This window comes from Lycium barbarum, chromosome 9 (genome assembly GCF_019175385.1).
Source record: "Lycium barbarum isolate Lr01 chromosome 9, ASM1917538v2, whole genome shotgun sequence".
In the NCBI taxonomy this organism is placed as follows: domain Eukaryota; kingdom Viridiplantae; phylum Streptophyta; class Magnoliopsida; order Solanales; family Solanaceae; genus Lycium; species Lycium barbarum.
In genome coordinates this window covers 20485656-20510324 of record NC_083345.1, presented here as the reverse complement: position 1 = coordinate 20510324, position 24669 = coordinate 20485656, and the positions used below count along the sequence as shown (strand labels likewise).

Below are 24669 nucleotides of genomic sequence, written 5' to 3'. Positions count from 1 at the left end.
GTTAATATATCTTTATATCTAAAATAAGTTGCATGTTGATGTAAAAGCGGTTTTATTTCTCGGCAAACCTTATTGAATGCATAGAAGTTCACAAATGTTCAAAAAGTGTTGCTATCTTGTGTAGAAAAGGCTATCTAGAGAAGGAGAGAAGAAGATATCATTTGTACATCAGAAGCTACTCACTATACCTATTATGTTTCGGTAGTACCTTAAAATTTTGATACATGACTAAAGAAAAACACTAATTTCTCACCAATCGTTACTCGCTGGAATTGTTGTTGTTTCTTTCTATTATACTTCATGATTTTGTGATTGTTCACCTACCTTACTTCTATTATGCCGTGTGATTGTTAGTTCTTTTCTCATAATGTAATTTGCTTATTTGGAGACACTAGGTCCAATGTTGTCACAGCTTCAAATAAGGGAAGCAGTTATAGCTCAAGAAAATGGTGGAAAGACAGTCGTGGAAGAACTCACATCTGATGTAAAAATATGTACCCATTGTTGTATGCTCACCATTATGATCTAATGTGCTTGTACACAAGCATCCAGGATAAGAAGAGAAACTGTATTACTGAATTACAAGAAATATTGGGCAAAAAAGAACCTGGACCAAGAACTTTTTGGAAAAGAGATTTAGAATAAAACTGACATACTAATGTGCCTTTTTTAAGTACTATTTGCCATTGCTTGATTATAAACTATTCTAGACTTCATATTATTGATGTTTTTCCTAGACGGTAACATAACTAAGAGCTATAAAACCTTTATGACCCTATCTATGTTGCGCTCCCGAAAAGCACGGGCTACATACAGTTTCTTATGGTGCTTGAATTTTTTGATCTGATTTATGAGTCTATTTGATGATCCAGTGCTGGTTTATCATGATTTTTAATATTTGACAAATGCAAAAATCTTGATACATTTTCCTTCTGATGCAACACGGAGGGCCCTTACACGTCGTGCAAGCTTGAGCTCTTATATTGCACGCAATTTGTTGAGTTAATTGGTGAGTTCTCTAATGAATTTATTTTATATATGTACAAAATATATAACCCCTGAACATCTATTCTTTTACTTTCTAATGTTTATGACTGCTATGTATAATATTTGCTATTAATTTGATTCTTTTGCACAGGATCATAATTATCTGCGTTGATTGGAATTTTTAGTAGACTATTTTGGTCAACATGTAAAAGTACCAGCGAGAGAGGGATTATGCAGATCTGTTCCTGAGACTTGCTCATTCTCTTCAAGAATATCCAACTCGAGGACAAACCTTAGTATTCATTAAAGAAGAGCCTCAAATGTCATTGATAATTTACAGATTAAAAATTGTATGAAGCAATAAAAGTTACGGAGTTTAAGTCTCATTTTTGAAGAGTTTTCATTCATATGCTTTTCCTTGACCTCCTTCAAGGTCACCGCGCAGAATCTCTATAGATTATAAAACTCCAGGCTTGTTTGTAGTATGACATCTCTTTGTGCCATTTCGTAATTATTATTGTACTAATTTATTATGCTGTTGATTGATCCGGTTGTAGCTATATTTACTTTGTTGTGTCTTTGGGATGATGATAAAAAAAAAAAAATAGTTTACCTGTTTGATTTTGTTCAGTGCTGGTTATATCTTTTCATGTCTAATCTATGGACATAGTGCCTTTTTTTTATTTTATATCTAAAAAGTATGTTTTTACATTCAGTGAAATAACTTCGAGAATAGATTGCTCATCATATTAGTTGCTTACAACAATAAAAATATTGAAATAACACCAAGCAAACTTCCGAAGGATATGACGTAGAAATGAAAATAAACTTAATTAATAACTGTGACTTAAAAATTGGCTAACTCACTCGCGCTGACCCATCTACTAATATTGTATATTAGGCTACATGATGTAAATATTTTCAAAAACGGTTTATTTGTAAAAATATCCATAAAATTCCGGAATAAACGATTTGTTGTAAAAAAAAAAAAAAAAAAAAAAGAGAGAGAAAAAGACGAAATGTTCTTTCACTTTTGGGCATATACCTTAACGATACCATTCGAATTGGGCATCCCTCGTACAATCACGCAAATGCAACCACAATCCAAAGGGTAGTAATTTAGGGTTAGTGAACCAATGGAGTCATTACAAAGGAGAGTAGAATCATGGATCAGAGGTCAAAGATTGAGAATCACATGGCCACAGCAATGGAAGATGGTTGTACGTTGGCCTTGGGCTGATGCCAGAGAGCACAGGAAACTTATTCAGGAAGAATATATGAGGAGGAAGAAGCAACTTCAGGATCTGTGTAACGCTGTTAAGGCTGAATCTGTTAATGATTTGCAGGATATACTTTGTTGCATGGTGCTTTCTGAATGTGTATATAAGGTAAATGAATTTGATTTCAATTTGAAGTTGTTAGTTGAACGTTCACTTTTGTTAGGGGTCGTTTGATAGTTGGTTTAGAGTTATGCAGTATTAGTAATACAATTACTCCCTCCGTCCCATTTTATATGAAAGTGTTTGACTTGGCACGGAGTTTAAGAAGATAAGGAGTACTTTTGAAATTTGTGGTCTAAAATGAGTCATGTGGCTATAAATCAGTTTCATTAGGGTAAAATGGTAAATTTGAAGATAAATTGTTATTAAATATAGAAAAGTGTCATTCTTATTGAACAACTACAACAACATACGCAGTGTGCTCCCACCAGGTGAGGTCTGGGTAGGGTAGATTGTACGCAGAACTTAGCCCTACCTTGTGAAGGTAGGGAGGCTGTTTTCGATAGACCTGTGTTGTTTGTGAGGAAGAAAGATGGCTCCTTGCGAATGTGCATTGACTATCAGCAACTGAATAAGGTGACGATCAAGAATAAATATCTGCTCTCAAGGATTCCCTCGGCTCAAACATGTCATTCTTATTAAGATTGACTAAAAAGGAAAAAGTGTGATATAAATTGGGATGGAGGGAGTATAAGTTAGGAGGGAATTTATGTATTATTTTATGCAAAAAGATCAGTTATGCAGGGTTTAGGTTTAGTTATGCAGGGAATCTAAATTGCAAACCAAGACCTTATTAGGTGTGTTGAAGTTTATACATAGCAAAAGAATGCTACCAAGCATGGTATTACTTATGCATGATTTAATACATGAATAACTTAGCTCCAAACCAGCTACCAAACGACCCCTTAAAACAATGTAGTATTTGATAGCAGCACACTGTGAATTGTGAAATACCAATATTTTACTTCTTAGTTTGTGATTATTGCATTTCTTGTAGAGATGATAGCAGCAGTATCAGAAATATAACTAATTCTTTAAGAACAAAGACTTAATGACATTGTACATTATTGAGAGGGCCAGAGGGGTGATAATGATAGCATCCTATGCAATGCTGTGTTTTTAATTGGGAAAATTAGGTCACCAATTTTCAAAAAAAAAAGAAAAAAGAAAAAGAAAATTGGGCGACTTAATAGAAACATGGAGAAAGAGTTTGTGTGCAAATTAAGACACATTGTCACTCTTCCTCATGACTGCCTACAACACATTAATACTGAAAGTATTCTTTTTTTTTTTTAAATATAATCACCCATTGAAGCTTGGGTGTGCTTTTATTTCTTCATGGCAAAAAACATAAGGAGGGGGACTTGAGGCCTAACCTCCATTACAAAAGAGGGATTATAGAATCCTGTTGGAGTATGTTGTTGAATCATTCCAACAATTCTCCTTCTATAAACACTTTAACTAATAAAAAAATTAGCCTTATCATATCTTATCCTAAGACTAGGCAGTTGGCTCTTGTCTAATTGAAAAGGACCTTTTGCCTCTCTTGGTAAGTTCTGGTAGTTACAAAACATGGAAGATTCACCTTTAACAGAAGCATTTTTGGCTAATACGTCTGCTACCTGATTTGCTTCCCTATAACAATGTGTAACCTTAGCATTTGCTTGGCCTAGGATTTGAGAAATGTCTTGAATGATACTCTTGAGTTTCTGATTGTTTCTCTGTTGTTTCTCAATCATCTCTTTGATAATAAGAGAGTCCAGCTCCAATGTGAAATTAGTGTATCCATGCTGTTTACACCATATTGCTCCATGTTTGGCTGCCTGAGCTTCTGCTTCATTATTACTTTTGCATCTGATGTTTAAGGAGAAGGCCATGATGAAACTGCCTTGATCATCTCTAGCAATTCCTCCAATTCCTGCTTCTCCAGTCTCTTTAATATAGCTCCCATCAGTATTCATTTTTATTTGTCCTTGATGAGGTTTTTCCCAGCAGATCCTTTTCCATTTTTGAAAAGGCTTCATCCTCTCTAAGGTTTCACAAAGCCTAGGCCAAGGCATTGCCAAGTCACAGTTAGGGTACACCAATCTTATAGCAGCTCTTATGTTCCACAAGATTTGGTGAATCATCCTACTATACAAAAATTTCGTTTGATCACCATATTTACAGGCACACCTGCTCTTCCATATTTCCCATAAGACAAAACAAGGAGTAATTTGTACCACTAATTTATGAATTTGATTCTTGGTCTTGGTGCTCCACCAGTCACTTAGAAAACTTTTGATGGAGTTCCTTTGGTTGATGATACCTAGTGCACCCCCAAATATCCTCCAGATCTTGGTTGCAGCATCACTTTCCAAGAATACATGCTGGATTGTCTCTGTTTTAGAGCTTGTGCAACAGCAACATTTAGCATCTTCTTCACCTCTCTGAATTCTGAATCTGACCATAGCCTCTTCTAATGGCAATTTTCCTTTGATAACCCTCCATGAAATGAAGGATACTTTAAAAGGAATTACTTTGTTCCAGCATTTTTTCATGATGTTGTCCTTCTCCCTTCTTTTTCTACTGCTTTCCCATGCTGATCTGTTAGTAAAATTACCATCATTAGTAATGTTCCATATAGGGATATCATTAACTTCTCTACTACCAATCTTTATAGAAATAATGTGGTGCACTAAGTCTTCAGGAAGTAATCCATTCAATTTATGAATGTCCCATCTTCCATTAGAAATAAATGCACCCACTTTTAATTTTCCAGAATTGGTAATGTTTTCAAAATAACTGGACAATGGACCTAGTCCTGTCCAGTTATCCCACCAGAAGCTAATATCTCCTTTATTAATTTCCCAGTGAATATTATTTTCAGCTTCTAGTTTGATTTGCATCAATTTTTGCCAATCATGGGATTGACCAGATCTCCATTTTTTTGATACCACATGGCCCCTTATACAATATTTTGCCTTCAGAAAATTGGCCCATAAAGAGTCACTAGTTCTGAAGTTCCACCATCTTTTCATAGCCAGTGTTTTACAAACATCCTGCATTCTTCTTGATCCTACTCCTCCTTCATCAGTGGGGTAGCTCATGTTGTCCCATGATACCCAATGATGTTTGCCTCATTAAAGAACTTTCCTTTAAGATCAAAGACTTAATGACATTGTATATTGTTGAGGGAGGTGATAATGATAGCATTCTATGCAATATCTGTGTTTTGTGATTGACTTAATAGAAAAGCCGAGAAAGAGTTTATGGTGCAATTTAAGACACGTCGAAAAAGAAAATATGCACACTGTTCCGCATGAATGTCTAGTACACATTAATACTGAAAGTTCAAAGAACTTCCTCTTGGATTACCTTCTAATTGAGCTCTGATAGATTTGTAATCACATCAGAATGTCTCGTGTAAGAATTGGGACTATGAAGGCAAATAAGTTTAAAATGAATATTTCTAGCCATCACCTAGAGCCTATGTTGCTCGGACTCGGGTGCGGGTGTCAGATACGGGTATGGATCTAGAGGTCGGACTCGGCATGATCTAAATTTTAAGATTCGTGGGTACGGATCCGGGTACGGATACGGGTGCGGGGATTCGGCAAAAATAATTCAAAATTCTAATAATATAGCTACAAGAATATGCCTAGATTATGAGAGCTTTTTGTGGAAGCACCTACATGTAGTTTGTACCAAACATGTGATTCAATCTTCCATTCTACTAGGTGCTAGACTGCGTGCTCCGAGAAACTAGTTAAATTTTCTACATAATATTGAAGGTATGCCATCTCATGTCTTCAAATCTCTACCTTTTGCTATCTTGAGAAATCACAATCTCAAAATTTTTCTTTAATTTGGTCATGAATTTCGGTCAAATATCCGATCTCTATTGACCGGATCCGACACGAATTCCGTACCCAAACCCGTGTCGTGTCGTGTCGGACACGGGTACGGCGGCAAAAGTGAAGGGTCCGAGCAACATAGCCTAGAGCACACAAACTTCAAGAGAAAAAGTGATGCAGATGCAGTTTGCGGCTCCAGCTAGTGTTTGCCCGACTTAATGAGGCAATAAAGTTGGAGCAGTATCTCAAAGCCAAAAAGGATATAAAAGCTCCAAGCATATGCAGTGCTTTAAGTGCGAAGCTCAATTAAAAAGTGATTTTAGTGAAGAAAGCATTAGTGAAGATTTTTTTTAAAAAATATATATATAATGCACAAAAAGGAACTGTAAACACAAACAATGTATACCAAGGAACTGAAAAAGTTCCAATTAAGTAAAATATATGAAGTAAAAACAATGCATATAAGAAAGATGTATGGAGTGAAAACCATGCTAATCAAGTCCACAAACTAAGTTTATGATTAAGATGCAACTATGCATTTTAAGTTTTTAATTCAGATCAACGATTAGCTTTTTTCGTACTAAATTTCTTAGGTTTTTTTAATTTTATTTTTAATTTTTTTTAATTTGGGACAAACTTCGTGTACAAGTGGTATAATGTAATTATGCAATTTTAAGTCTTAATACAGATCAAAGATCAATTTTCTTATACTAAATTTCTAATTTTATCTTTTTGACAAAGTAATATATTGATCCGGGATGAATTCCGTATACAATCAATATACTAAAAGCGAAGAGCATACACAAATTTATAGTTCTCTACGAGACACCCAATTTATACAAACAGGGATTTGTGCGCATGCCAAAAATTAACCAACAACACGAGGATATTCCTCGAATGTACAAAGTCATTTCCTCCCTTCAAAAGTTCCTTTTTTTTTGAGAAGGTAGCAGTTGTATGTATGGACTACACCAGCACATAGGTTGTGCTGAAAATCATATTTACATCAGGCAAAAGGAAAACTCTGATCCAACATTCTAACAAGATCCTAGAATATCTACAATGGACTCAGTATCTTTTGGATAAATCTGCTTACACCAGAAACAAAAAGGTCTAATGCAATTCAGTTTGATCTTTTGTACTTCGTTGCTGCTGTCCTCAGAACACCTTGAATTCCTTTCTTTCCAAATTGTCCACCAGATACAGGCTGGAACGATCCTCCATCTATCTCTGTCTGCAGCTCCTACTCCTGCCTCCTCCCAGCTATATAATACTTGAGTAATCTTGTTTGGCATTACGCAAGCCAAGCCCCTAAGGTTAAAAAAAAATTCTCCCAAGCTGGTCTGTTATTTTGCATTGTAAAAATAGATGGCTGACTGTTTCAGCCTTTTCACCACATAGATAGCATCTGGAACAAAGAGAGAACTTCCTCTTTTTAAGATTTTCCTGAGTCAAAACAGCTTCCCTTGCCAACAACCAAGTGAAACATGCTACTTTGTATGGCGTTTTTGCTTTCCATATATGCTTCCAAGGCCAATGTTGCACCTGTTGATTACCTTGGTTCAAAAATTTGTATGCTGAATTCACTTTAAATATGCCTTCACTGTCTTCTTTCCACCATAATTTATCTACTCCATCCACAGTGCCTTTGAACTCTTCCAGCTTTCTAAATAATTCAGTCAGTGTGTCAATTTCCCAATCATTAAAATTCCTCCTAAACTGAGTGTTCCATCCTTGATTTTGGCATGATCCTTATGCTACGAATGAAAGAAGTGAACAAGCGAGTTCCAAAGACTCTATTCTTAGATAGTATAGAATTCACGGTATTCTTGATTCCATGTGTTCCATATCTATAGCTTCCAGAGATTTATTATATTGATATACTAGCTTCTTATGTTACCCAGAGGAGTTCAGAGTATCCTTTTACGAGTCTTTCATGCATTATATATATGTACAACTATTTTCTTACACCGCGCCGCGGTATCAGCTACAGTCTTTTGTTGATGTGCAGCCAGCCCATAAATGTCAGGAAAAAGGTCCTTCAAGCTTCTATTGCCCAACCATTTATCCTCCCAAAAGGATGCTTTATCTCCATTGTTTACCTTTACTGTTGTATGATTCCTCAAGAAAGGCAATACTCTTATGGATCTCCACAAACTAACACCAGAAGGATTGTTCACCTCTTTGGTCATCCATTTGCTTTCTCCACCATACTTTGTCTTTTAATGATGCTTCCCCAGTAAGATTGATTATCTTGAGAATACCTCCACAACCACTTTAATTTAAGGGCTTTACTCTGCAATTTGAGATTCCTGATGCCTAATCCACTTTGTTTCTTCCCCAACATAACATTACACCATTTGACTAGATGAAATACCTTTTTGTCTTGATTTCCTTGCCACAAAAATCCTTCCTAATCTTGTCAAGCCTTTGGATGATCTCCACTGGAATAGGAAATATGGACATCATGTAAGTCGGCAGTGCATCCAACACTGAGTTGATGAGAGTGACTCTGCTACCCTCAAAAGTTCTCATGTTTCTTTTCTTCCAAAGAACCCACATGAGAGCTAATAGGGCTACATTGATTCCCTATGTCTTCTTCTCCCCAGTTGTGTAGCAAAAGCCCTTGAGTGAATCCAAGATTGTCCACTATATGCCAGATCCATTCAACACAGTCGACCACAATTGGGTGCAACTTGGCAGTGCACTAGTAAATAGTCCACGGCTTCTCCCGATCATCTGCCCATGAATCACCATCATTTTACAATTTCTATTTTATAATTACTAACATATTCATTAATAACGTGTCTGTAGCGATAAATATGTGCACTTTATTAGCATTACCTTGTTCAAGATAAAGCCTGTGTACCTTAATGCTTGCACAAATGGTCACCTAAGAAAGTCAAAAAGTATCTGACCTGCACTGCACCTAGTTTTAGGACTTAGCATTCCTTAGGTGGCTGTTGTAAGATAAATAAAAGCTTCATACTTATCATGAAGGTATGCAAAGACATGGGACACACATCCATACATCATCAGTTACTGTATTGAAGTAAATCCTTATTTGTTTCCTGCTAACTGAGCTCTGATAAATTTGTAATCATGCTCTTTCTGATGTAAGAGTTGCAAATATAGACAACTCTTAAGTTTTAAATCAATATATCCAGATAGGAGTTAGAGGCCACAATGGGGCAAAAAAAAAAAAGTGCTGGAGATGCAAGGGGCCAATGGTTGCCTGGATTAGTGAGGGCAATAAGCCGGGGGCAGTGCTTTCTGGTTTTCAAATGAAAAATTTATACCTCAAAAAAAAAAAAAAAAAAAAAAATTGATCAGTTTCAAATGAAGAATATTGAAATAGTCGTAGACACAGTTTTGTTGCTTACAAAATGTAACATCCTCTCATGACAGAGACCTGCAGCTGAAATGGTGTGGGCAGTGAACAAATTTAAGGCCGACTTCGGAGGAGAAGTTGTTTCCTTAGAGCGCGTTCAACCTTCTTCAGATCATGTTCCACACAGGTTCTTTTAGATCATAGTAATCATATTGTTATTTTCATTTAATTATTTATTCTGTTTGTTTCTGCTATCTCAGTGGTATTTTGAGTTGGTATTGACTGGTTAGAGCTGTTATTGAACAATTTGTGGATAAGGTGGTTCGTTTTATTTGAAAATTATTGATAAGTTCAAGAGTTCAGCATCCAGTGGCTTCATTAGATGTGTGAACTAGTAGTGGATGTTATGCGAACAATCTGTGTTGCATAAGTTACTGGACATGGTTCTCTGTTTTACTTGGATAGTTTTGCCTGTTTCCTGAAAACATGGAGAGATTTTATGATAATGATGCCAGGAAGACGATTGATGTCCATCTAAGTTGTTACGTATCATCCAATCTATAAAATGCCATTGCTCATAGGCTTGATGAGAACATGTTCATCCGTGAGTGCTCTATGTTCATCCGTGAGTGCTCTAAGTAACATAATATATTTTGAACTCTTTTTCTGCGATAGTGAAATCAGGTAGTAATGGATGTTTCAGTCTTTATTTCAGATTCCTCGTAGACAGATGAAATCGAATTTCAATTTATCTCCGTGGCTCCACTTTTCTCACTCCTGTTTGACATTCATACCTGCTTGCAATATTTCCTTTCCACTTTGTGTAGCCTTGCTTCCCCAGTGGGTTGTTGAGTAGGTAAGGGAGGGGAAGGGTGATGGTTCATGGTGTGTTAGTCGATGTAGCTGGTAACCAAAAGAAGCTGTTTTCCTTTACCAGAATTTGATTGCTCAAAATTCAATTCAAGATCACTTACCATCTTTTTGCAGTTATCTTTTGTTGCATCTTCTGACCATATATTTGGTTTAATGCCTTGTCAAACGAAAAAAAAAAAAAGAAACAAAAAAATTGGTTTAATATGTGAGGTTTGCTGACATGGAAGCTACACTATTTCTCTCGCATCTCAGTGTTTTTCGTTTCCTGTTTTGCCTTTTCTTTTTTAAAGGTATCTTTTGGCGGAAGCAGGAGATACACTATTTGCTTCCTTTATTGGGACCAAGCAATATAAGTAAGTTTGCACTTTTGTTATAGTTCAGACGACATCTGTATTTTTTGTGACAGAAGTTCTTTACTCTTTCATTTTCTTTTATGTCCTTTTTTCTGTTATGAAGGGATGTCATGGCTGATGTGAATATATTTCAAGGTGCCTTATTCCATGAGGATGCTGTTGAAGATATTCATGGTCTTGAACCTATAGAGTCTGGTCAGGTGGACACTCAAAGGAACAATATAGAGAGCCACTCTAAACTTTTGGAATCTAAGACTAGTTCAACGAAGCTGACTCAAAAACCTGCTGCTCACAGGGTATTAGAGCTCATTTTCATGTCATTGTCACATGCCTCTCTCTCTCTCTCTCTCCCTAAACACACACACACACACACACACACATACATTGTATATTCGAGTTTCCAACTTTCTTTCTTCGCTCCTTAAAATTTGGCAGCTATTGTCCTTAGGGTTTCATGGCACGTGCTAAAGGCATACCTGCATTGGAGCTGTATAGGCTTGCCCAGAAAAAGAAACGCAAACTAGTATTATGTGGGCATTCACTTGGTGGAGCAGTAAGTTAGATTTTTCTTAGGCCATGGCATTTGCTCTCCTGTCATAGTATGTGTCTCCTTTATTTTGTTTAGAAAGTTGATTTAGGTGTTTTCTTAACAGGTAGCAGTCTTAGCAACCCTCGCGATTCTGAGGGTTGTTGCTGCTTCATCAAAAGATAATGAAAAAGTTCAGGTGAAATGTATCACCTTTTCCCAACCACCAGTGGGAAATGCTGCATTGAGAGAGTGAGTTTGAATTTAATCTTTCTTGTTTATTCTTTTCTTTTTTCTTGTCAAAACATGTTTTCTGACTTCTAACCTGATTCTCTCCAGCTATGTGAATGGGAAAGGTTGGCAGCATCATTTCAAAACCTACTGTATTCCAGAAGATTTGGTGCCCCGCATCTTATCTCCTGCTTATTTTCATCATTATAATGCACGGTCTCTGCCAATACCTTCTGATGGTGGAGCTTCAGTATCTGCGTCAAAATCTAGTGAATTGTCATTACTGAAGCAGAAAACTGAAAATGCAAAAAATAATGAAGGAGAGCAGCTGGTGTTGGGTGTAGGTCCAGTGCAGAATTCCTTTTGGAGGCTTTCGAGGCTTGTGCCTTTAGAAGGTGTTAGGAAGCAGTTGTACAGATACAGAGGAAAGAAAGTTGAACCTCTTGGGACATCTAATGATTCTGTTTCAGTGCCATCAGTCAATGATATAAGTAATACCCCTCAGTCTCTTGAAATTCAAGAAGGATCTGATGGCATTTCTCTCCGACCATTGCCTACGGATGAAGAGATTCTTGGTGATGGTAAACTGGGTAAATCTGTAGCAGAAAGTAATTCCAATAATGGGGACAAGAAGGGGTGGCGCCGCATGCCTTACTTACCGTTGTATGTACCATTTGGACAGGTTGATATTCAATCAATTTTGCTGTTTTGGTGCTTTATTCTATACTGATTATTACATGCATGAATTATTTTGCTGTTATTGCAGTTTCTTGTTTATACTCCTGATACATAATTTATATTATCTTATACTGTTTCTTTTTGGTTTTCTTTTCTTCATTCCTTCATTGCCTTCTTGGAAGTTACTCTTTTTGTTTCATTTTATATGGTACTCTTTCCTTTTTAGTTAAGTCCAAAAAGAATGACACCTTTTTATATTTGGAAATTCTTTACTTTGAACTTCCTTTTTTACCCTTAATAACATGCTTATAAAGTCGTGGAAATATCATGGCATGTCTAATGCCACAAGTTATTAGGGTCCTTTTGGTATGTGCCAAAAAACTTTGTTTCTTTTTTAAACTACGTACCCAGTCAGACACCGATTATAGAATAAAAAAAGGGAGTATTGCATCTTGCCATAGTTCTATGCATGTGGAAGTCTTAAACTTGCTGTATTTGTTGTGTTGATTTTCTAGTTGCTTTTCTCTTTTATCTTTTGAATTGGGCGAATCTTCCATGCTCTAAGCTTGGGAAATGTGGTAGGGTTGCATTCCATCTTGGAGTAGTGACACCAAGTGTCTCCATTAAACATGCTTTGTACATTAACATAGGCGGTAAAAAGGCTTAATGATCTAAGTTTAAAAAGGTGGACATTAAGATAAATGTGCGGTCAGTATTATTACAAGTTATCACTTTGTCGCTTAAAGTGATGAAAGATTTGAAGCGAGGGGGTAAGGCCATGCTCTGCAGAGTCTTCCAAACAATGAACAATCAAAGCGATCTCAATGAGAAGTGGTCGGTTCCTTGAATCTTAATTTTGAGTAGTGGGATTAATGTTGACATTATTTTATATTGGATGCTAAAATTCAATCACAATATGATTATTATTATATTAAATAATAATTTTTAATTTTTATAAACTGTGCGATTCACTTCAAAGAAGCGTGCGTGTCTTCACCTGCTTTTCATTTCAAGCTGCATAGACTTGTCGCTTATAAAAACTGTGTGTGCAGTCATATAAGAAATGATAAAACTAGAAATAATACATAGATCTCTAGTGCTCCAGTTCGTAGGTTTGAAACTCCATGGTGATTGAAGGTGATAAAAGGGGATCAGATGGATCTAACATCACATTGAAAAAAGCTTCCCCAAAAGATCTACAATCTCTCTGAATTAGTGCTGAATTATCTAAGAATGGAACATAGTAGAAGCAAATTATCCATGTAGGCGATACAAACTAGCCTGGACTAAGCTTAGTTGGTTTTTTGCATTTACGTTTGATCCGGGAAAGGATAAGTGTGACACCTGGAAAACTTCTAGTTTTAGAGAACCCTTAATTTACTTCAGTATAATTAATTCACCAATATTGGAATGAAATAGGCCTGTTTATAGCAGAATGCATAGAGGGGAGTCTTATCATTGTCCCCAGTTGGAATTGAGACTTGAGATGTAGTTCTTGCCATATCAGCATGGGTTGGTCTAATACCAAGTATATGATTTTGGTTATTCTCTCTTACTTACCTTGAAGATATGTATTATTTGGTGTGTGCTAAATATGTGAATTCACAGCTTTATCTCCTGGAGGATTCATCTGTGGAGTTTCTATCTGGGGCAGAATACTCAAAATTGACATCGGTATGAGTTCTATTTATCTTTCTTTGAGTTTCAATTTTTTGATAAGTTCTTGGGGTTGTATTCAGTAGGAATGTCATGGCTTCACATCCACCTCTTCTTGTAAAGGAAGAAAAAGTAAAAAGTCTCTGAAAAAAGTGGAAAGACGGGTGAAGTAAGTCAAACATTAAAGGCAGTATATTGTCTATTTACCCTTATCACCACATGCACGAAGCTAAAGACCCCTCTGCTTAAAGTTTTTGCCTAGGCAGTTCTGCAGTAAGAAAATATGTTTGATGGCTTTTAGTAGTTTCTCATTTTGGTTGCTTCTTATGGCAAAGACATTTTCAGGTCAGATCTGTACTTGCCGAAGTAAAGGAAAGGTTTCAGTCACATTCGATGAAGTCATACAGGTCTCGATTTCAGAGGTAACATGTTATATCATTTGAATTTTTAAGTTTGTGAAAGGTGTGGCCTAGTGGTCGATGAAGTGGGAGAACAGTGAGGTCTTAGGTTCGAGTACTTGAGGAAAAGCTCTTGGTGATTTCTTCCCATCTACTTAAGCCTTGGTGGGCAGAGTTTCGATACCTTTGCTGGTGGGAGATAGCAAGTACCTGGTAGAATAGTCAAGTTGCGGGCAAGTTATCTCGAACTACCATCATTAAAACAACTATGTGGTCACGTTCCCCGTGTGATTTGCATCGTCCTTGTGGGAACTCTTAAAGTTCCCTTGTGTGATTTAGAGGGAGGGAGGGAACCTTTTGTTCACTATTCATCATTTAAATCAGGAAGGGAAGGAAATAACCTTTTGTTCACGATTCATCATTTAAGTTCACTTCATATCATGACAGCTTCTCTGCTCTGTATATTTATATTGCAATATTTTTCCTGAACGCTTAAACTCACTTGGTGCCCCGTGTTCACTTCTGCTGGTCCTGTTTGTCTATTTGTTGTCAGTTTTCAGTCACAGTACAAGGGATTAGAATAAGCATTGTTTCAGTTGAATATACTTGTGGTATTTTCCTTTTGTTGATTTGAGATCACATAAACTAAAAGTCATTCAATAAGAGATAATGAAATCATTGCAAGAATACAACAACAACAACAACAACCCAGTGAAATCCCACATCGTGGGGTCTGGGGAGGGTAGAGTGTAGGCAGACCTTACTCCTACCAAGGTAGGACGGCTGTTTCCGAAAGATCCTCGGCTCAATAAAAGTATAAAAGCATAAAAAGAAGTCAGATAAGGTTAAGAGATTAGAGATTCAAAGCGATATGGAAATGAAATAATGCAAGCGACACAGGAAATAACAGATAATAGCAGAAATCGGAGCAGATAACACAGGATAATCAAAGCACAGGAAATAACAGATAATAACAGAAATCGGAGCACAAGAAATTATATTGCAATAGTGCGAATAAGAACGGATAACGAGACTATCTACTAGCCTTCTACCCTAATTTGGGTCCTCCAAACCCTCCTATCTAAGGTCATGTCCTCGGTAAGCTGTAGTTGCGCCATGTCGTGTCTAATTACCTCTCCCCAATACTTCTTCGGCCTACCCCTACCTCGTCTGAAACTATCCATGGCCAACCTCTCACACCTCCGCACTGGGGCATCTGTGTCTCTCCTCTTCACATGCCCAAACCATCTCAATCTCGCATCTTGTCTTCCACCGAGGCCACCCCCACCTTATCCCGAATATCCTCATTCCTAATCCTGTCACTCCTGGTGTGGCCACACATCCATCTCAACATTCTCATCTCGGCAACTTTCATCTTTTGAACGTGAGAGATCTTAACTGGCCAACACTCCGCCCCATACATCATAGTCGGTCTAACCACCACTTTGTAGAACTTGCCCTTAAGTTTTGGTGGCACCTTCTTGTCACATAGCACTCCGGAAACAAGCCTCCAGTTCATCCACCCTGCCCCAATACGATGTGTGACATCATCGTCAATCTCCCCGCTGCCTTGCACAATAGACCCAAGGTACTTGAAACTTCTTTTCTTCTGGATGGCCTGGGTACCAAGCCTTACTTCCAAGTCAGCCTCCTGAGGTGCTTCACTGAACTTACACTCCAAGTACTCTGTCTTGGTCCTACTCAGCTTAAACCCTTTAGACTCCAGAGTATGTCTCCAACACTCCAACTTAGCGTTAACTCCGCTACGAGTCTTGTCAATCAGGACTATGTCATCCGCGAAAAGCATACACCATGGCACCTCACCTTGAATTTGTCGTGTCAATCCATCCATCACCAAGGCAAATAAAAACGGACTAAAAGCTGATCCTTGATACAACCCCATCACAACTGGAAAGTGCTCTGAGTCTCCTCCTACTGTCCTCACCCTGGTTTTGGCTCCCTCATACATGTCCTTGATCACCCTAATGTACGCCACAGGTACACTTTTAGCCTCCAAGCATTTCCATAGGATCTGTCTTGGAACTTTGTCATAAGCCTTTTCTAGGTCGATGAATACCATGTGTAAGTCCCTCTTCCTCTCCCTATACTGCTCCACCAACTTTCTCATAAGATGGATGGCTTCTGTAGTTGAACGTCCCGGCATGAATCCAAACTGGTTTTCTGAAATAGACACACCTCTCCTCACCCTCATCTCCACCACCCTTTCCCACACTTTCATAGTATGGCTTAACAGCTTGATACCTCTATAGTTGTTGCAACTCTGGATATCTCCCTTATTCTTGTATAGAGGGATCATTACACTCGCCCTCCATTCTTCGGGCATCAATGCCGTCTTAAAGATGACATTAAACAACCTAGTCAGCCACTCCAAACCTGCCGGGCCCGCGCTCTTCCAGAATTCCCCCGGAATCTCATCAGGTCCGGTCGCTCTTCCCCTGCGCATCCTACGAACAGCACCCTTAACCTCGTCAACCTTAATACTCCTGCAATAGCCAAAATCGCGACGCCTTCCTGTTTGTTCTAAATCACCCAACACAATGTCTCTGTCCCTTTCTTCATTCAAGAGTTTGGAGAAGTATGACTGCCATCTCCGTCTAATGAGTCTCCTCTAGCAATACTTTTCCATGCTCGTCCTTGATGCATTTTACTTGATCCACATCACGTGCCTTTCTCTCCCTCGCCTTGGCTAGCCTGAACAATTTCTGGTCCCCTCCTTTCTCTTCTAGTTCAGCATACATGCGTTCAAAAGCTGCCGTTTTTGCCGTCGAAACCGCCAACTTCGCCTCCTTCCTCGCCATCTTATAAAGTTCTGTATTCGTCCACTTCTCCACCTCATCCTTGCTTTCTATCAACTTCGCATGCGCCACCTTCTTTGCTTCCACCTTCCCTTGAACTTCTCCATTCCACCACCAGTCCCGTCGATGCTGACCACGACTACCTGTCGAGACCCCCAACACTTCCCTTGCTACCACCCTAATGCAACTAGCCGTCTTATCCCACATACTGGTCGCATCCCCACTACTATCCCAGGCCCCCATATCCTTTAATTTCTCTCCCATCTCCAGGGCACTAATAGTGGTCAAACTCCCCCATCTGATCCTCGGTCGGTCCTCCACGACCCTCTTCTTCCTCGTCATCTTGATCGCTAAATCCATCACCAAGAGCTTATGTCGGGTTGTAAGATACTCGCTCGGAATGACCTTACAATCCTTACACAGACCTTTATCATCCTTCTTAAGGAGTAAAAAGTCTATTTGAGTCTTAGCCACCGAACTACGGAAGGTTACCAAGTGTTCCTCCTTCTTTGGAAAACTCGAATTGGCTATCACCAACCCAAAAGCTCTTGCAAAATCCAAAAGTGAAACTCCTCTTCCATTCCTGTCCCCGAAGCCAAAGCCTCCATGCACATCATCATAACCTCCCGAAATAGGTCCGATGTGTCCATTGAAATCACCTCCCACGAATAGCTTCTCAGTAGGCGGTATGCCTCCCACTAATTCGTCCAAATCCTCCCAAAAGCGCCTCTTCTTCTCGTCCCCTAAGCCTGCTTGCGGCGCATATACACTAATAATGTTCAAAGTGAGTCCTTCAACGACCACCTTAATCGACATCATCCTATCAGTGACTCTCCTAACCTCTACCACCTGATCCCTTAATTCACTATCTACTAAAATGCCCACCCCATTTCTATACTTCGACCTACCAGAGAACCACAGCTTATACCCGTCTACCTCCTTAGCTTTAGGACCTACCCATTTGGTCTCTTGGATACAAGCTATATTAATCTTCCTCTTCTTAAGAATCTTAACTAGCTCTATGGACTTCCCCGTTAACGTTCCAATGTTCCAAGATCCCACTCTCAACCTAGACGCTCCTTTAACCCACTTACCCCTCCTAACCCTCGCCCCCGTCCCCGAACGAGAATATGACCCTAGTCTACCATCACTAAGCAAAGCCACGAAAATGAGTATGAACTAATAAACTATTCAAAAGTCTAAAGTTAGCAAAAAATGCAACTACAAGTGTATGGACAAATAATGGATATGGCAACCGGAGGTACCAAATCCAGTTGAAATGAACCTGATCGCCGCCGGAAAACACTGTTCAACGTCCGAGTACTGTCCACTGCCGGAGTACTGTTCACTGTTCAATTCCGGAGTACTGTTCACTACCGGAATTATTCTCACAGAGACCTGAAACAAGAGCAGAGAAGAGGGGGAACAAGAAAAGAAAAAGAAAAAAGAAAGAAAAAAAGGAGAGAAAGAGAGGGCTGGCCGGAAAATGGTGCCGGAAAAAGTCTCCGGCGATGACGTAGCTGTGTTCTGGCAGCGCCAGGAGCAGCTAAAAAAGGGGAAAAGGAGAAGAGAAGAAGAAGAAGAGTAGAAGAAGAAAAGGAAAGAGAGAAAAAAGTAGATCTGGCCGGAAAAGTGGCCGGCGTTACCTGGGAAGTGGTGCGGTCTGGTCGCCTGACGGGGTGGCGGGTGGGGTGGGAGGAGGGAGGAGATGTTACCGTTGGAGAGTTGGATCAGAGGAGAGAGAAAACAGAGGAGAGAGAAAAAATTGCTATTACATAAACAGAGAAAATATGTTTGAATATTAAGAAAGCCTAATCAATCATAGCGGAAAAGATGACTTTTGTAGCTTTTCCAAATTCCAACTGTCTTCCTTATTTGTGAGGGAGGGGTGTGTGTGTGTGGTGGGGGGGGGGGGGGGGGATGGGATGATGAGACAATGTTTTAATTCATCGTTGTTGCAGTAGTGTGCAACTTGTTGACAGATATAACCTTCTTTCCTAACTGTATGTTTTAGGATGTTAAGGTTGCTTTCTTCGGATACCCATACCCAATCCCTCCCCCCACCCTTTTCCAAAACCTGAAAGAAATATGATTTGGCATTGTATCCTTTTTTATTTTTGTTGTGTCTATTTTTGTATTTATATCTATTTACTTATTCTTCTTTCTAATTAACCTAGTGCAATATGATTTTGGATAGTTACCCTGTTTCGATTTTAATTTACAGAATCTATGAACTTTGCACGAGCGATGACATAATACCTTTCCTGGGGATTGAACAAATGCAGCAATTTCCACAGTTACAGAAATGGTTAGGCATTTCTGTTGGTGGAACTGTTGATCTTGGGCACATTGTGGAGTCCCCTGTCATCCGTACTGCCACTTCCCTTGTTCCACTCGGATGGAGCGGTATTCCTTGTGGGAAGAATGCAGAGCCTTTGAAAGTTGACATATCTGGTTTTGGGTTACATCTGTGTACACTTGTTGAGGCTCGAGTAAATGGGCGCTGGTATGACACTTTTGTTAATTGTTGACCATATACATTGTTTTACTACTCTTCTGTGAGCTTCTATCTGATTGTTGATTTTTGTAAAATAACTTTCTATTTTGTGAAGTAGCTGTTTACCTTTCAAGGGATCTTGACACACTGAAGCTGAATCATCTTGGATAAACATATGATTTTATGTTTGTGTTCTGAGCTTTTGCGAATGTTTTAAGTGGCTTGTTATCGTGACCTTTTGGATCAAACCTTAGTTGTCCATATGGAATGAGTTATGTGTCTTCTGTGGAAACCTTTTGAGTATAAGCAATGTTAAAAGGCGGAGTTGATGGGCGGTTTATACCTGTTGGGATAGGATGTTTGCTTTTGCTCCAAGCCATTGGACTAATGTCCTATGACTTTTTGTCTTTTTAAGAATTAAAATAGACATAAAATGAGAATATATTAAAATACAAATATTATAGAATAAACATTTAAATTGTGTAATCTATGAGTGGTTTGGGACGTTATGTAGTGTCTTCATGATGAGTGTTTTTCTAGAGAATTTGCTTTTTGTAGGTTGATTTTCGTCAAATAGACTTTATCGTTACAAGAAGATGTAATATAGAACCACATGTATGGATTGTAAGGTTATTCCAGTAGAAGGATGTCCAACCAACATAGGTCAGTGATTTTAGATGTAAAGCTAAGAGTGTGAAAGGAGATGACTTGCAAACAATCGCGACTGTGGTGCTTACTAAAAGGCGTTAACCAGTTAACATTTTAAGAAAAACTACGAAGGAAGGAAGCTTGAGACTTATAGCCTGTTTGGCCAAGCTTTTGGAAGCCAAAAATGCTTTTTTATTTATTTATTTAGGAAGTGCTTATTTCAGAAAGCTGAGGCGTTTGGCCAAGCCTTTGGACAAAAAAAAGTGCTTTTGAGTAGTAGCAGAAGATGTTTTTTAGTAGCTAAAAGAAGTAGCTTTTCCCCATAAGCACTTTTGGAACATTGGCCAAGCACAAAATATTGCTCTGATACTGGCAAAAGTGTTTTTCAAATGGATTAGCCAAACACAAACTGATATCTGCAAAAGTACTTTTTTGAAACACACTTCTGACAAAAAGCACCTATCAAAATAAGCAGATTTTGGAAGTTTTGCCAAACAGGCTATTAGAGGGGGACGCAAACATCCTGCGGAAGGTAATGTCAGGTTGCACTAAAAAGCAGCAACTCAAGTGTTAGGTGTGTTTAAAGGTCTTAGACCTTTTACCGTAGGAATCCTGGTGGTGGAATGAGGAGGTTCAAGGAGTTAACAACGCTAAAAGAGAGTGCTATAGGAAGTTGCCAAACAGAGAAGCCTTTGAAGAATATAAGAGAGCTAAAAGGGAAGCTAAGAAGACTATTAGTAAAGCCTTGGGAGATGCTCTTGATGGATTGTACCAAAAGTTAGGAACACGAGCCAAAGTATATCTTTCTTTACTCCTTGAATATGAAATGTAATGCTACATGATCTCTGTCGCTCATGTCCTGTAATTGTTATTAAAATTTGTTCTCTGATGGTTTAACAGTACCAGTAACCCAAAAAAAATTGTTCTCTGATGGACTTTGTGCTGGAGTCTTTTATCATATTTCTGTTTCTCCAGTTGATTGTTGTAAATAAGACCTTATCCATTGATCAGCTTGGAGACCATCGCCTCCTACCTGTTCAGTCATGACTAGGCCAAAAAAGACTAAAGCTAGGACAGGATGGACTAGTGGAGGTTCCAAAAAGTAGTTATTTATATTCTTTATGAATTCTCTGTTTGATCATTCTCCTGAATCAGTCAGTTTCCTTCTGGCCTCTCCCCAACGATGTTTTTAATGGATATTATAGGTTGTGGTTACCTGAGAAGTTTAGTAAGTTATGTTAATACTGAGAATTGCTGACCTGATGAATGCCTTTAACGCTGAGGAGAAGCGTTATATGTCTGTTCTGATGAGATTGTATTTATTGTTAAACATTAAATTTAGGTGTTCAACCTCGGTGGAGTCTTTTCCATCAACCCCGGCTCACTCACCCGATCATGGAGAACAACCAGAAGTTCAAAATATGCGAGTACTAGTTGGAGCTCCACTGAGACGACCCCCTAAGCACCATATAGTGGAGGATATACCTATGTTTTCTTCAATCGATTCATCCTATGTTGATACGAAATTGAAGCAAAATGTATCCAAGGTAGAAGGGAGGAATTTCGTACTCCCGGATGGTTTAGATGATTTCGTCATATTCTGTACAACTGATTTTTCAACTGTCTGGAAAGAGGTTAATCTGAGAACCCGTAGGGTTAGGTTAATTGGCCTTGAGGTATGTTTGGTTTTAAATTAGACTTGAGACTTGATGAAGTGTTAGATATCTATGTGATCAATACTTGTGTATTATGTAGGGCTCTGGTAAAACCTCTCTTTTAAAAGCTATTCTGGATCGAGGCCGAAGTGCTCGCACTGTGAGGATTGAAAATTTAAATGCAGATGATGATGTTCAAGAGGGAATTGCTGGTGGCCTGTGCTATTCAGATTCAGCTGGAGTTAATCTGCAGGTTCCTTTAACTTGTGTGCTCCATCTCTCTTCTTGGTAGTTCTTTGAATATGGAAGACTTAAATGCCTTAATAATAATGTGTCGCTAATTTTCTATAAAGATCTCTCATTAGCTTTGCACCTGATTGGGATACGAGTCACTTCCTCTGTCCCAAAAGGGTGACCCATTTTCTTAGTGGCAAGTTTTTCTCTCTCCAAAAATCCAAAAGCAAGTACAACTATGTATATATTTGAATTTGATGGGACATCTTTCAAAGTAACTTCTCTACTTTTTACATTTCAAAGTATACTTTTAAATATTTCTCTTCCAAACTTACTGAATAAATTTATTCAACCGTTTTTCTCGATAAGTGTGCATGCTGAAGTAGGTTACAATTTACATAGCTGGCGATGGAGGAAGTAATTTTGTTGTCAATTCTTCGAAACTGTTAAACTGTGTCTGAGGAACAGATTTGTGCACAAAAGTCCATGATTAAAGAAAATATCTGGAGAAACTGTTAGAAAAATATAGTAAACCTTTGACACCCATGGCTTTAGCCCAGTGTCAGAGCACAGCACCTGATGTGCGTGTTAGGAAGAAAGTGTTGGACAGGCAGTGAAGCAGCAGTTATTTTGATGAAGCTGAAGGTGGAGAGGACGGGCGAGGAGAGCTGGTAGAAAATGGGCGAGTTAAAAATTTATCACGTGGGGAACACATGTCAGCCCCAGGTGCTAATCGCTATATTTAAAATCTAATTAGGACCAACACTTAAATCTGTGAATAAGGGTATATTTGAGCTCATTTGGTAATGGCAAGGGTAAATTTGACTCCAATTATCAGCGGAGGACAATGTTAGACCATTTTGTATAGTTGAGGGGAAATTGTAATTTCATACACCTTTTCCGGAAAAAAGAAGAAGTAAACTTTGAAAGTGTTAGCATAACTTTGAGTTGATTTCTTTCACGGGAAACATTTCTCTGGCAATCTATATGCTCGCCACTCCTGTCATATGAGCTTTGATTTTGCAAGTTATATCTTTGGTGCCATTTGGCTGGGAAAACATACCTAGTGAAACAGAACACACCATACATCTTCCTGTATCTGTAGGCAAGCATCTTATTGCGGCAAGGGTTTGGAGAGAGTGGGTAATCATGAAGAGAATGAGCTATCAAAGGGGGAAGAGTTTTGGCCGAGCAATCTTTCTTAGATATTTTGGCTAAGTTTCCTTGGAACAGCCCTAAATGGGGAAGTCTTAAAAAATGCATAGAATTCTGAATCCTCAGTGTCTTTCTCCATGGATGGTCATGTATTCATTTGGTGGCTCTATTATCATTGCTTGGATTTATTTGGTTTTAATTTCTTAAGTGCTCAAAGTCTTGGCCTTATGTTTTGTTTTGTAGAATCTGAACATGGAGGCAACACATTTCAGGGATGAACTGTGGAAAGGAATTCGCGATATTTGTAAGAAAACCGATGTGATTATACTCGTACATAACCTATCTCATAGAATTCCTCGCTACAAAGACTCAAATGTTTCACAACCACAACCTGCCATGTGCCTTCTCCTAAATGAGGCAAAATCTCTTGGAATACCTTGGATACTTGCCATTACAAACAAGTTTTCTGTCAGTGCACACCAGCAAAAGGCAGCTATTAATGCTGCTCTGAAGGCATATCAAGCATCTCCTACTACAACTGAGGTTATCAACTCATGTCCTTATGTTATGCCCAGTGCTGCTGGTGCTCCTCAATCTTGGTATACAGAAGGGAAAGATCCAGAGGGGATGACTGGTGCCCAAAAGCTTCTTTTTGCTCCACTTGAACTAGTCCGAAGGCCTTTCCAGAAGAAAGCATCTGTTCTCCCTGTTGATGGGGTAGCTTCTTTGTGTGAGCTTGTCCACCGCGTACTTAGGAGCCATGAAGAAGCTGCTTTGCTGGTAAGGAGTTGAAAGTAAACTAATAATCTTGACACCCCCCTTGGTCATGACACTGATATGTGGTTTTGTTGTCTCTAGGAGTTTGCCAGAGACAGGCTTTTTGTGGAATTGGCTCGGGAGAGAGCAGCAGCTGCAAATGCAATTCAAGATTCTAAGGCAAAGGCCGATTCTCTGAATGCTGCGGCTATTGGTGCTTCACTTGGTGCTGGTTTGGGCATTGTATTAGCTGTTGTCATGGGTGCAGCTTCTGCTTTGAGGAAGCCGTAATTCTTCTGTTGGGTGCCGTAGGCTCGGCTATATATGGTGTATAGGAAGGCTTTATTTACCTTAATCCGTCGTGTATATGTAGCCATTCTTTTTATTTTATGACTGTACAAAATATTTATTGACACGTTGATAATTAAGTAGGTTCTGTGTATATTTACTTGGGCTTCTCTACTGGAGCGGATCTAGGAGTAGTAAAAATTTCACGGGACACCCTATTCTGTCGCCCCCTTTATATCTGTACCGCGTTTTTTCAAATAGCTTAACTGGTACCCGTATTAGGTAACTTATACAATTGTTTTTTCTCCATTTTTTCTTCTTTCAATATAATGCTTTGAAGAAGTCTTGAATTTCTGCATGAAAAGCGAGTTTAAATCAGACAGGTGTTGGAAAAGTTTGAAACATTGGCAAATAATCATTGTTGCAAATTGACCATCATTCCACTCCATGGTAGCATTGTCTCTTAGACTT

At 38.7% G+C, this 24669-nt stretch overlaps 1 protein-coding gene across 3 annotated transcripts; it reads left to right on the top strand.

Annotated features, from left to right (window-relative positions):
- Positions 1 to 1960: 1960 nt before the first annotated feature.
- LOC132609781 (uncharacterized) lies at positions 1961 to 24507 on the top strand. 3 transcript variants are annotated; one of them, XM_060323932.1, is made up of 14 exons: positions 1961 to 2375; positions 9512 to 9621; positions 10598 to 10660; positions 10764 to 10956; positions 11109 to 11213; positions 11314 to 11438; positions 11526 to 12099; positions 13704 to 13769; positions 14097 to 14173; positions 19190 to 19471; positions 21453 to 21786; positions 21866 to 22018; positions 23398 to 23934; positions 24016 to 24507. In XM_060323932.1, exons 1-14 carry the CDS (start codon positions 2124 to 2126, stop codon positions 24199 to 24201), a joined length of 3057 nt encoding a protein of 1018 aa, XP_060179915.1. In that variant the 5' UTR covers positions 1961 to 2123; the 3' UTR covers positions 24202 to 24507. The 3 variants fall into 3 exon arrangements, with proteins under 3 accessions (XP_060179915.1, XP_060179914.1, XP_060179916.1); XM_060323931.1 differs by having other exon boundaries at positions 1962 to 2375; positions 24013 to 24507; XM_060323933.1 differs by having other exon boundaries at positions 2234 to 2375; positions 10796 to 10956; positions 24013 to 24507.
- The last annotated feature ends 162 nt before the right edge of the window (positions 24508 to 24669 follow it).